At 46.3% G+C, this 12,494-nt stretch overlaps 1 protein-coding gene across 2 annotated transcripts in view; it reads right to left on the bottom strand.

Moving 5' to 3' along the window:
* The window catches only part of CERS1 (ceramide synthase 1), a 306,536-nt gene that overhangs the window by 24,390 nt on the left and 269,652 nt on the right, over window positions 1–12,494 (bottom strand). For both annotated transcript variants that reach the window (XM_069649170.1, XM_069649169.1), the window contains exon 6: window positions 12,298–12,443. In XM_069649170.1, the coding sequence (XP_069505271.1) occupies window positions 12,298–12,443 (146 nt within the window). The remainder of the gene's footprint in view (window positions 1–12,297; window positions 12,444–12,494) is intronic.

Raw genomic sequence — 12,494 nt, 5'->3', positions numbered from 1 at the left:
CTGTGTCTCAAATGTGAGAATCCTCCACCTCACCTCTATGGCAACTATGTTGATTTTTGACACTGAGAGGTTTCTCTTCCAGTAAGAGTATAGAGCTCACAATGGCTAACAATATTCATATTCCGAACCACTTTCATATGATATTTTCGACATCAAAGTGAGAATTCCAAACAATGTTTCTGGCCTTGGTTGGCAGCCAGCAGCGTACTCCAACTATAGGAGAGATATGCTCACTTTGCTGCTTCTACCAGTTTTCGTGCAGTTTGGTTTTTATCTTTTGTAGTATAGGGATACACTTATTGGGGTCCCCAACATAGAACCCTTTGCAATAATTCACTGTGGACACTGCAATCCCTGATGCATGTCCTGCTTCCAGCAAAGTTTCAATTGTTCAGCATGTTGAGATGAAACACCTGCACACAAAGACCAGGTGGCATCCTAAAGGGGCACGCAGGACTAGGTTTCCTTTGAAGTTGATTACTTTTTAGGGTGACCTTTTCTTTCCCCTCTAGATTTGCACCCTAAATAAATGTGTGTGTCTGCATACACATGACATAGCATCTCATCCACACTGGTGTCATTTAGGTTTAGTAATCGCGCTTCTTTTGTTCTGCCACACAGTCCCTGCACATGCCAGTGCCAACATGAAGACTCTCCCTTTCCAAATACGCCAGTTCAGAGTCACTGGCCTCAATGGTAATATCCACACAGGCATGGGTGCAGCCTTTGCCCCCTTGCAGAAACTGGAAAGTAACAGATCTATAAGTGAGGCACTATTTCTCCAAAGGCACATGCATCTTTATTCTGTGCATCAAGAGTTTTTAGTTCGCAAAGGGTTTTCTGATGCGCACATAAGTGTTCTCCTCACAAGTAAGGAGTAATGCTCCCGAGTTCTATAACAGAGCCCATAGGCTCATTTGAGGAAGATATGAGAAACTCTACAATCTGATAATACCAAAACCTCCTCGCAAATTCTTATATTGTGCGACTTCAACTTCGACTTCAAAGACCCCAACGACCCCCAAGCTGCATCGCTAGCCAACACCCTAACCGATCACGGATTCCTGCAAAAAATCACCCATCCCACCCACAAGAAAGGAAGGACCCTTGATTGGATAGCAGACCTAAACTGCAACATCACAGTCACCAACATCCTACCTCAACCATGCACCGATCACCACCTCCTCTCCTTAAAGGTAGCCACGAACATCCCACCTAACAAAACCAGCCCCATAGCACAGCCGTGACCAACAAACAAACGAAACATCACTTAAGAGGCAATCGTGCCCCTGGTTATCCCCACCCTAAACTCCCTCCTGAACACTACAGACCTCAACTTACTAGTAGACACCTACAACCTTACCATGTCTAAAGCCTTACACTCAGTTGCTCCCATGAAAACGTGCAAAGGCAAACCAAGAGCCCAACGGAACTCTTGGGTCACCCCTCAGCTAAAAACACTTAGATCTGAAAAAGGAAACTCAAGTCAATATGGAAACACACCCCATCCTTAGAGAACAAAACTAACCTTGCCAATCTCTCAACTAAATATAAAGAGGAGATCATCTGCACTAAGCACAATACCTACAATAACAGAATCAACCAAGCTGCTTCCAGCACCAATGAGCTCTTCATCATCTCGAGAGAAATGGAGACACCTAACTCCCCTCCCGACTCATGCCTAAAAGACAAACCTTGGTGTACGAGTGTCCTGAACGCTCTCACCAACAAAATTGCCACTCTGCAAACTAAAATAGCAAACAAACGGCGCAACCTAACCAACATAGCCTCACTTCTCCACCTACAGAACATCTAACTCAATGCTCCCAGGACTTCAAATTCTCAAAAGTATCTGTACAAATAGTACAAAAAATCATCGCCTGCCTGAAACCCACGAGATGTCAGGGAGATAGCTGCCCGGCACAGATCATCAGAGATGCTGCCAAAGACCTAGCCCCCTTCCTAACAAAATGAATCAACGTCTCCTTCTCAACATGCATAGTACCCAGCAACTTGAAGGAATCCTGGGTTCTTCCATTACTTAAAAAACAAACCTTAGACCCCACCATACCCACCAATTACAGGCCAATTACAACGGTCCCATTACTGCTGAAGATCCTAGATAGGGTTGCATACCTGCAAATCCAAGAATATCTAGAGACTAACCAGCTCCTGGGGTCTCGACAATATGGCTTTAGACCTCAACATGGGACCGAAACGGCCCTGATTGACTTAAAATGCCAGATTGACTAACTCAAAGACAAAGGAAGGATTGCAATCCTACTCCTTCTATAACTATCGGGCGCATTTGACCTGGTGGACCATAAAGTACTCTGCGACCACCTCGCCACAGCAGCCCATTTCTCCCAGTCTGCAATCACGTGGATCGAATCATTCCTCAACAATAGAACCATGCGAGTTTTCTTGCCGACTGCAGCAGCGGACTCCATACCCATCACATGTGGAGTGCCACAGGGTTCGTGCGTGTCGCCCACCCTGTATAACATCCTCACAAAGCCTCTGTTCGATGAACTGGACCGTCTGGGTGTCACCTACACAAATTACGCAGATGATACCCAGATCCTCCTCCCTCTAACGAGCATCCATGACACAGATGTATGGCTTGCGAACAAAATTTACTTAATCATTCAGGCATGGATGGCCACCCATGGCCTCTGCCTGAATGATGACAAAACGGAACTTCTGCTGCTATGTTCCCCAGCCAACCTAAACAAGATAAGCCCTAGCTACAACTCCTTTAATATAGACGGGAATAATATCCATGTGGCCAAAGAAGTAAAAACACTTGGTTTTACCTGGACGCCACCATCAATCTGCACAAACAAGTTAACGCGACCTCATTAGCCACTGCCTACACGAGCAAACTAATAAGAGCCTGCAGACCACTACTCTCAACAGAAAGCTGTTTTATTCTAGCCAGAGCACTCATACAGTCCAAACTGGACTACTGTAATGGACTCTGCCAAGGGGCTAGTAAGTTTGTGACCAACAAACTACAAATATTGCAGAACAATGCCCTTAGAGTCACCCTTAATCTACCAAGAAGAGAGCACATCTCAGCAATAAGAAGACAACATAAATGGCTCTCCATAAAAGAAAACATTGAGCTAAATATCTTGTGCCTTACCTTCAAAGCCCTGAACCACACAGCACCACCCTACCTAACAGAAAACTTCTCCATCAGATCCAACACGCATGTTACCAGATCAGCTCACTCGCCCTGCCTACAGGTCCCTAGATACAAATTTAAAAGGTCAGGAGGGAGCAGCTTCCCCATCATGGCAGCCCAACTGTGGAACACCCTCCCACCCGCTCTCAAGACAACCAAGCTATTCTCCAACTTCCAGAAAGGTGTCATATCCTGGCTGATTAGCAAGAACTAACTGAGATAAGGAACTCTCGCCCTCCTACAAATGCCTCTAATTGTTTACTTCATGCCTCTTGTCTAATGCTAAGTCTTATCATGCACAACTGTATTACCATATGCAACTGGATCACTGCCATCCACTGTATGTCCTCCTATGTAACCACAAAATGACTACTGCCTATGTCTGTAACCTCTTTTCTGTAACCTAATTGCACCCAGATACCTCAGGGTCAGGTGCGCTATAGAAATAAAATAAATAAACAAACAAGATCATCGTGTATTGGATTTCTTTTAATAAGCTTCCCCTCAGAACTGCTTCTAAAAGCTATGTTTTTAGCCTATACAGTTGGAAAACGACACTTAAAACTATATCATCACTTTTTTCTCCAAAGCCCCTGCCTCCCTCCAAAAGCTAGTCCGTCCCATGTCACAGGTATGGTTCAAAACCTTTATAGTATCACCAAAATGACGTGAGCATCTGTATGCAATGGCACTAAGTCTCAGGAGGGCCCATATATATGTTCAGAAAAGTGGAGAGCAATGCGACACCCATTGACACACCACACAGTTATCCTCCCCACTGGGGACCATACTGTAGAATTGAGTGAACCCCCCTATTCTAAATAGTAGCCGTAATCTGAAACTGGGGTAACAGCGAAGGATGAGCTTACCTGAACTTTACTACTGTATGCCCCTTTTATTTGGCATGCTAGCATATCATGTCAAACAATGGCTTCTGTTTACAATGGAAACCAGAATGGCAAGGATCTAGAGAATTGACCAAATCAATTTGAAAGTGAAGTAGATTGATAAAAATGGTTCAATAGCTGGGCTAGACAATGCATCAGCAATGGCTTCTTTCAGTGTGGGGCGACTAGACGCCTCAATGTCACCAGCATACTGTATTTTCTGTTGTGAGCTTACATTTGATAAACTAAGGCATTCTGGTCGTAGCAGTCTTGATCCACTTTAACTGACTAAAGTACCAGATTACAATGTTTTGTTAAAGGGAAGCACAGTCTCAATACAAGTTATTGCAGTTTAAGTTATATGGTTGCTTTAGTGAGGCAGCCAAATGTCCACAGGTAAAGTTGCCAGTTTTGACGGTGACCAGTTGACAAAGAGGAGATACACCCTTGAGCAGCCGGGCTAGAGGACAATGTAGGGCAGGTGTGAGATAGACATGTAATGGCATCTTCCACTGATGTAAGTGACCCTTCCTTGGTCCTTCTGGACTTTCAGGGGTACCAGCCTATCAGGAAATCTCTCTGTTTTCATAGAAGCAAATCATTCTTTGTGTCCTTTTTCTTACTAGGAGACTGTGTAAACTAAACACCAGTTAAATGCAACAGATGGATTTCTTGTTCTGTAGGCATCATAGCAAGTTGGCAAATTGGTTGCATGTGTACGGGTGAGAAGGAGTTGCAGACTCTTATAGAACTCACCAAAAACCCACCTCAGGCATCAAGACAGAGCAAGCCCTTGATGGAGTTTGCACTAGAACAAACATGGACATCTTACCATATGAACCTACAGGGAAATAGAGAGTTGGGTGACTAGAATGTTTGCTGGGAATGTTTGCGAAATGGCCTGTATCCCAATATAATCAGAATAGTTGCTGGAGGACCATAGTTCAATGGATTCTGGAGGCCACATGGTCAAACATCTCCATGGTCCCTGGAACCAACTTGATGACTTTGAGCATCTACAAAACTAAAGGCTTTCCAATATGTGACATGATGCTTCAATCGTTAAGGTGACCTCTTAAATTAGGAAAGTTTATCCTAATGCAACACCTCATGCAAGATAGTCTAACGATTTGCACTAAAGCCAAAATGGAGCAGATTAATTTACTTGCATATTCACAAATAAGGCTAATTTATAATAAATTATTAGCATGGGTGAGCATGCATAGAATTTTGCACCAGCCCAAAATTATTGACTTGGCACCATTTCTGCACTCATAGACATAATGTATCCACAAATATAACACAGACAGAGGGAACCAGCGCACACAACACATCCCAATGGGCCACCAGCACAACCAAAGGATTACTACCATACGCAGGCACAGGACTACCTGATAAAATAGGACCATTCTAGGGCTAAAGTGCACACCACACATTACCAACTGCCTGCTCCCAACACATATGCAGGGTTCGAAATTGATGGGAGCTGGGAGCTATTTAGCTCCAGCTTCTATCATAGGAGATCCTGGTTAGCTTACAACCAACAGCAACCAGGAGGTACCTTTTGGCTCTCCAGGACAACTGGTGCATTATCCTTGTCCTACCACTCATCTGTGTGTGTTTTCTTTATGTTTTCTGCCACTGAGGTCTAGCCTGGACCTCTGGCAGTGCAGCTCTTCATGTTTTCCTTTTGGTGAACAACACCCATGGGATACCATGGGATATCCTCATGTGTGTTTTTCGGGCCCCTGTGTGTTGCCCACAGAGCAGGTTATGGGCTGGTGGCAGCTACATGCTGGTGGCAGCTACATGCTAACTTGGCAGTGGCTCTGAGTGTCGTCCATTTTTGGGGCACCCAGTCCCTGCCATTGGAATCAATGGATTCCTGAAGGAAGACAAGATGGCCACTGTGGCCTCTTGGTTTCTATTGCCTTTTACCTTGTTTCCCAAAGTCTAAGGAAGCTCTGACTCTGTCCCTTCCTGCTGACTGGCTGTTGGGTGGAAATACCGCATATGGCTTTGGGGGCTGCCTCCTGTCAGACTGACTGGAGCCTTCCCAGCAGCTGTGTGTTGTGGGTACACCCTTGAGGTGGGACATGTGTGAATGGAGTCTGAAGTGAACTCACATTCTGTGTTATGGGTGCCTGGTTTCTGTGTGTGACACAATGCCTGAGACAGCCCTGACTTAAACTGACATGAATGCAGTGTAGTGTGCTGAAAGGCTGGGTGCTTACCCCAATCAACATTCTTTGTTATGGATGTGTGGGTGGAGTGAATGGCCTGAATGCCTGTGAGCTTGATTGGCTGGTTGCCTGCCTGCCTGCCTGCATGAATGCCCTTCTGCGTAATTGGTTGACTGAGCCTGGCTCAACTTGAGTGAATGGGGACCAAATGTGTCTAACAGGGGACCTCTCACTCATCAATTTGTTCAGAAGCTGAAGTCGAAGCTGAAGCAAGAAAAAGCTGTTCCTTGAAGACCAGCTGGAGGAGAAGTCTGCTGCTGCATTTTCTTTGTGTAATCCAAAAGCTGCTTTGTTCTTCCAAGGACTGATCTAGAGAGGACCTGCAGAGGAGACCTCTCGCAAAGCTATGAGGGGCCACCGTGCAACCTGCTACTCTTCATCCGAAGTGCCCTGGAAGCCAGTCCTGTGTGTCTGCCATCCAGAGATAGGGGCTTTCTGAGTCTTGAAGAGGAGTGCCCAGACGTCCCGAGTTGAAGATGTCCAAGGGTCCGTAGAAGTGTTTGTGACCGCTGGAAGCCTGTTGCTGTCTACTGCCCAGAAGAGGAGGAACCCTGGCATAGTGCTGTTGGATACCCAGAGCTGCAAATGTTCCAAGCTGCCTAAGAATACTTCAAGGGACATCCTTGCCATCATCACAGACTACTTTTTCCAGCTGGAGAAGGTCCAGGTTTGCTGAGTGCCGAGGAAGGTCTGCCGGTGAGCTTCCCACCACCATAATCCAACAAAGATGTCTCTAGGGTCCAGACTTGTTGAGGGTCTGTTCTCTACTCCAGTGGTTGAGTCCAGACCACCAGAAGCCATCAAGAGATCCGTGCTGCGGCTGCAGCACTGAAGAACCGAAAGGTGGAAAACTGCAATATTCCGAAACCCAACACCAAAAGTGACCTATGCACCCATCACCGGCAGAAGTTACTGAAGGTCCCCAGTGATCTTGTTCTCATCTAACAAGCCTTTAAGGAGCCCACAGCAAGTTTCATCATCCCAGTACTTCTACAGTCGAAGAAATCGTCGACCAACGGAGAGCACTGCAAAGAGAAAAACTGCTGCACTTCAGAAAGACGTTGGTTGCATTTTTCTTCTTGGATTCAGCATCCCAGCGGCTCCTTCTTCCAAGGGGATCCATCCTCCAGAGGAATCGTCAAGTGAAACTGAGAATCTTTGCCACTTCGCCTGCAAGGCACCAAATGTGCTGTGACTAGGAAGAGCATCTTCTAGTCTCAGGAATCATCCATGGGTCCCAGATTTGTCTTGGACCCCGTTCCCCTGTGGCCTCTCAGGTACTTTGGAGTGGTAGAAACTTTAAGAAGAAAATAGAGGGTTATTGAACATTTTTGGACTGGGCTGTAAAAGACAAAATATGTTACTCCCTAACATTTCCATTACAGGTTGCCCAGGTGGGGGATCCTCACACAGAATTATTTATCTAGTCTAAAGAAAGCATTCTGCCACTGTTCATAACTAACCTGCCTTTCTTCCCTAATCTATGCTGTTACACCTCACTTAAGAATTCACATGCCTATTTGAAACTGTCTGCAGTTGGTGCATTTATTACTGTATTTAAGTATTGTGTACTTGTTTCCCTACTTAAGGAGCCCTCCAGCTTCTTTTCCATTGCAGATGGGGAGCAGGTGCAAGTGGATCTATGTCACCTGGCCTAAGCCCCGCTCACCTGGTACCTTCCTGCCTGCTGCTCTTTTTCACCACTTAGCAAGCCCCGCCCACCTGGTGCCTTCCTTCACCATCACTGTTTTATGGCCAATGCTGGATTTGATTTTTATGGACTTCATTCATTCACGGTGCATCAGTCTTTCTCAACTCTCCTGCTGGACTTCCTTTGCATCTTGTACTCGTGGTGGCCCTGAATCATGCGTTTCCCATCTTCATCTTGTATCCTGGCTAGCAACATTATGTGTTCCTACTGACTTCTGCAGTTTTATTCGCTCTCCACTCTTGCTTCTACACTCTTTTTGACTGCTTACTCTCTTTTCTCTCCTCCTTTCCCTTCTCCCTTTTCCTATCTCCTCCCCTTACTTTCTTCTATGCACTTACTCTATCAGAATTGTCCCTGGACCTAATATGATAGCAACCTCGTCTGTTTCCTCCACCCTCCCATTACTGTTTTTTTCCTCCCCAATACCCCTCCAGCACTATCTGAAATGTCAGGCCTAGTATGATAGTTGCTTGTTTTGTTCCTCCCCTCCCTTTCTGCACCGCTCTCCCTCACCTTTTGTTTTTCTCCGGCTCTACCAGAAATGTCGCAGGCCTAGTATGGTAGTCGCCTGTCTGTTTCCATTTCCTTCCCACTCTCCCCCTCCCTTTCTTATCTATGTCTTAGCTCTTGCACTATCTGAAATGTCGTCAGGCCGAGTACGATAGTTAATTTCACATCCTTACTGTTCATAGCCTGTAAGAATGTGGTTGTATTTTCCCTTGTTGCCTCCCTTGCCTTGAAGCGCTTTGAAACACATTGTGTATAGGTGCTATCTAAGTTCAAGACCCTCTGCATCGTCCACAAGGCTTTCTGGGGCCGGGCCCTGCACTATTTCCAACTCTCTCTTCCTAAACACCTTCCTTCTCGTGCTCTTTGCTCAGCCAGCTCTAACTCTCTGAGGGTCAGATGCTTCTGCAGGCAGAGAGTGGGGGGTAGATCTCTCTCCTCTGCACGTGCCTCCCTCTGGAATGGACTTCCTGCCCCTCTCAAACTTGAGCTGGACCACCTGAGGTTCCGGAAGCAGCTCAACACCTTCCTTTTCGCTTCTGCTTTCTCTCTCTCCCCTGCTGATCTACCTGTCTGCTGCGCCGACCAGTTGCCTGGCTACTCTCAGAACTCATAATGTAAATGGGCACCAGACTCCTCCTCAACCAGTAGCCCCTGCACTATCACTGGGACTACTGTGCGCCAGGGGCTGTATCTGTAACCCTACAGTCTCCTGCCTCCTTGCACTTACCCAGAGCCGCACTGCCCTGGCTGCACTTACTTAGAACACTGCTGCCCTAATTGCACTTCCCCCTTCCCAACCGCTGGCACATCTCCCTCCCCCTCGGCCCCACACCTGCACAATCTGAATGACACATGGCCTAGTAAGATCGTTTGTTTGTCCTCCCTCTGTCTTCACTACCTTGTCTTGTTGCGACATGAAACACTTGTGTACAACCGCGGTATAAATGACCCATCATATCATATCATACCATATAGAGTGCATATATTTGCCATTCTTTGAATAGAACTGCCTGAGTACAAAGTGTTATTATTTATGTATATATATTGGTAGCAACCTTATTTTATATAGAGAGGCTGTGTTATCACCTAGCAGTGTGTGGACATTCCTTTGTGGGGCTTGGGAACCCATTTTACTTAAGAACCTGCCTGCATCCCCTCCTGAGAGCTTAAGTCTTGGTTGCTCGTCCATTCTACCATATAGAGAACCGTGACTGGGGTGCTCTGTGCTTTTGTCCCAACCATACAGAGGACAGAAGTACAGATACCGCCCTTCAGTCTTTACACTTAAAAACATACATATGCGATATTAACTTTGAGTATAAGAGAATGTTAATTAAGAAAATGTATGACCCATCTAGTGCACATTTAAGCCTAATAGATCGTACACAATGAATAAAAACCTAATGTGTGCATTTCATGTCGAAGTTAGTTTTGAGGTCCGCTGGGTACTTGCTCCTGGTTCCCGAGCTGTAGCTACTGCACACGTGGTGATGCTGGACACCCAGGAGCTGCTTTTAGCTGTTGCTCATAGAATCTTTATTTCGAATCCTGCTTATGCCACTGAAAACCTCCACTCTGCACTCTCCAGTCGAGTAAAAACACATTGACATATAGAAAACCACATTACAGACAGCCCACAGTGCATAGCAGTGGCAGGTGGGTTTCGTACATATGTTGCTAAAATAACTGAAATGGAGCAAACGTATTTTGCCCCACTTTCCTAATTTGAAAGATTGAACTGGGGATGAGAAAAACATCACTTTTGTTCCCTTCTTTATTCGATGGCTAAAAATACCTAAATCAACCTTCTCCATTTTATCCTTTGTGTGACAAGGCCAATAATCGGGCGTTGCCAAGGTGGGACGGGAGCTCCTCGCAGCCAGGGGTGGGAGGCCTACCAGGGAGAAATCCAGATCCGGTCCTACCCCTGTGGTGGACGGCAGTATTTAAGGGGCATCAATTCCTGTGCCCCACCCTTGTGCCAGTTTGTATGCAGACCACATTTTGCTCAAGCCTTGGCTCAAAATTCGGATACTTGCCAGTGTCTCGCTGTTTTCTTTCAAGACCGCTCATCCGGTCCAGGAGGCAAGCAGAAACACCAAAGACAAAAAAACAGACCCAGCACCCCAAGTTTCTAGCGGAAAAAACTGAAACCTGCCAGCAGCACAGAGACACACGGAGAGAAGCCGCAACTCTGCAGACGTGCACCGCTCACTACACCAGTTAACAGCCATGAGAGAGAGAGGAAACAGGAGGAACCACACGTCTATGCACCAAGGATCAATCATCACAGGGCCGCCGAAAGGTACAGGCATACCCATGCAACGAATCCCGAACCCGCTAGACCACCAGAGACTAAAGGGGGAGAAGTGTCCACCCTTCCCCAGTAAAACTACCTTGGGAAACTCAAAACAAAACCTCATAATACAAGCATTTAATTTACTGGGCCGCCATTCCGTTCTGAAGCAATCACGTGTGAAGAAAATGGGTGCAGCTTAGCCCACTACTTATAACTTTTCACTACACGCACATGCCCGGGGTGGGGAAGGAAGGACAAAACTGGCCAGGCAAGTAAGACTAATCCCAGTAGAGGAGGAAGAATATAAGACATGAACAGTAAGAAGGAAGTGTAGGTTTTTCACGGGATTTCAGAGTTGGAGGTGGAGGGTGACCAAGAGGCCAGCAGGAGTGAGGAAGGAACGGTGACTATAGAGGTGATAGCTGGGGCAGGTGAGGTATTGGCTAGGGATTGGAAGTGGTACTGCAGTCTGAGTCTTTCTTTGGAGAGTGCGTTTAGGAAGGTAAGTGTTCGGGAAGCGGATGTACAATCCAATATCTTGGTAGAACACGAACCACTGGATGGAGTAGAGACATCTAGGAGATTCCTGAGGGAGCCTTAGGAGTCAACCTTTGATATCTACTAACCTGGGGCCTAGGGACACCTGGGTTAGCGTGGAGGTTAGATTAGGGAGAATAGGGAGGGAGGGCCCTGGGGACCACAAAGACATCAATAAAACCCTTGAACTGCATCTGTGACTTGGAGTGATTCTTCTGCCACCTGTGATACAATAAAACGCTTTGTGCCAATTGACCCGGGATACGTTGGAAACAAAATGGTTTGCTGAAATGCTTATTTTGAAATCATCAAAATCTTTGCTAAAATGGATTTGCTTAATTACAGGTGCATGTTTCTAAATCTAGGAACGGCTCCATCTGGACACTGCTTCTGCCATACCTCTTAGCTATCTTCACTATGTTTTGGGGGAATCTCAGGGGTGTGTATTTTGCTCCTATGTTCGTTTGTCACATACAGAATGGAGGAGGAGTTAGGAGAGCTCCAGGGGACATGGGTCCCCATGGTTGGGGGACTCTTGCAGCTTACAGTCATACCCCTAATTTGTTCTTTTATGTTGCTCCAGTAGCATTGTCTGCAGCAGGGGCAGGGCCAAATTATCCAATGCACCCTCAAGGCATGTGTCTAGTGGCCTCCACCTTTGGGGGGTCTCTCGGGTTAAAGATACACCCCATTGTGTTGCTTTACATTGACGCCCCCAGTTTACCATCAGAGAGAGACTATGCCAACGGCAATACTGTTGCAGTAATGTAACTGAACAAAGAAAACATTGTAATTGTTACAAAACAGGCACACAATGTATTTCTTTAAATATTACAAACTACAAGCCAAGGTCCTTCACAAGTATTGGTGCATGGTGCCTAAATGCTTATCCCGGCACCGTAGAAACCCCTGGTACGTACCCTCCTGAGTGGGCGCTGTTGTGACGCAGGTCTCCGTTCTCAGGCTGAAGGGGCGCTTTCTCAGCCTCGTCGATGTCATATTCGCGAACGTCGTTGACCTCGTGCATCTGGCCGGTCAGTACCTTCCCGACAAACATGACAATATACTGGGGAGAAAAAGATATGTCACGTTAAAAGAGCATTGAATGCGTAGCCCA

This window comes from Ambystoma mexicanum, chromosome 1p (genome assembly GCF_040938575.1).
Source record: "Ambystoma mexicanum isolate Mex_15411 chromosome 1p, UKY_AmexF1_1, whole genome shotgun sequence".
Classification (NCBI taxonomy): Eukaryota; Metazoa; Chordata; class Amphibia; order Caudata; family Ambystomatidae; genus Ambystoma; species Ambystoma mexicanum.
This window is presented reverse-complemented; position numbering and strand designations above follow the sequence as displayed.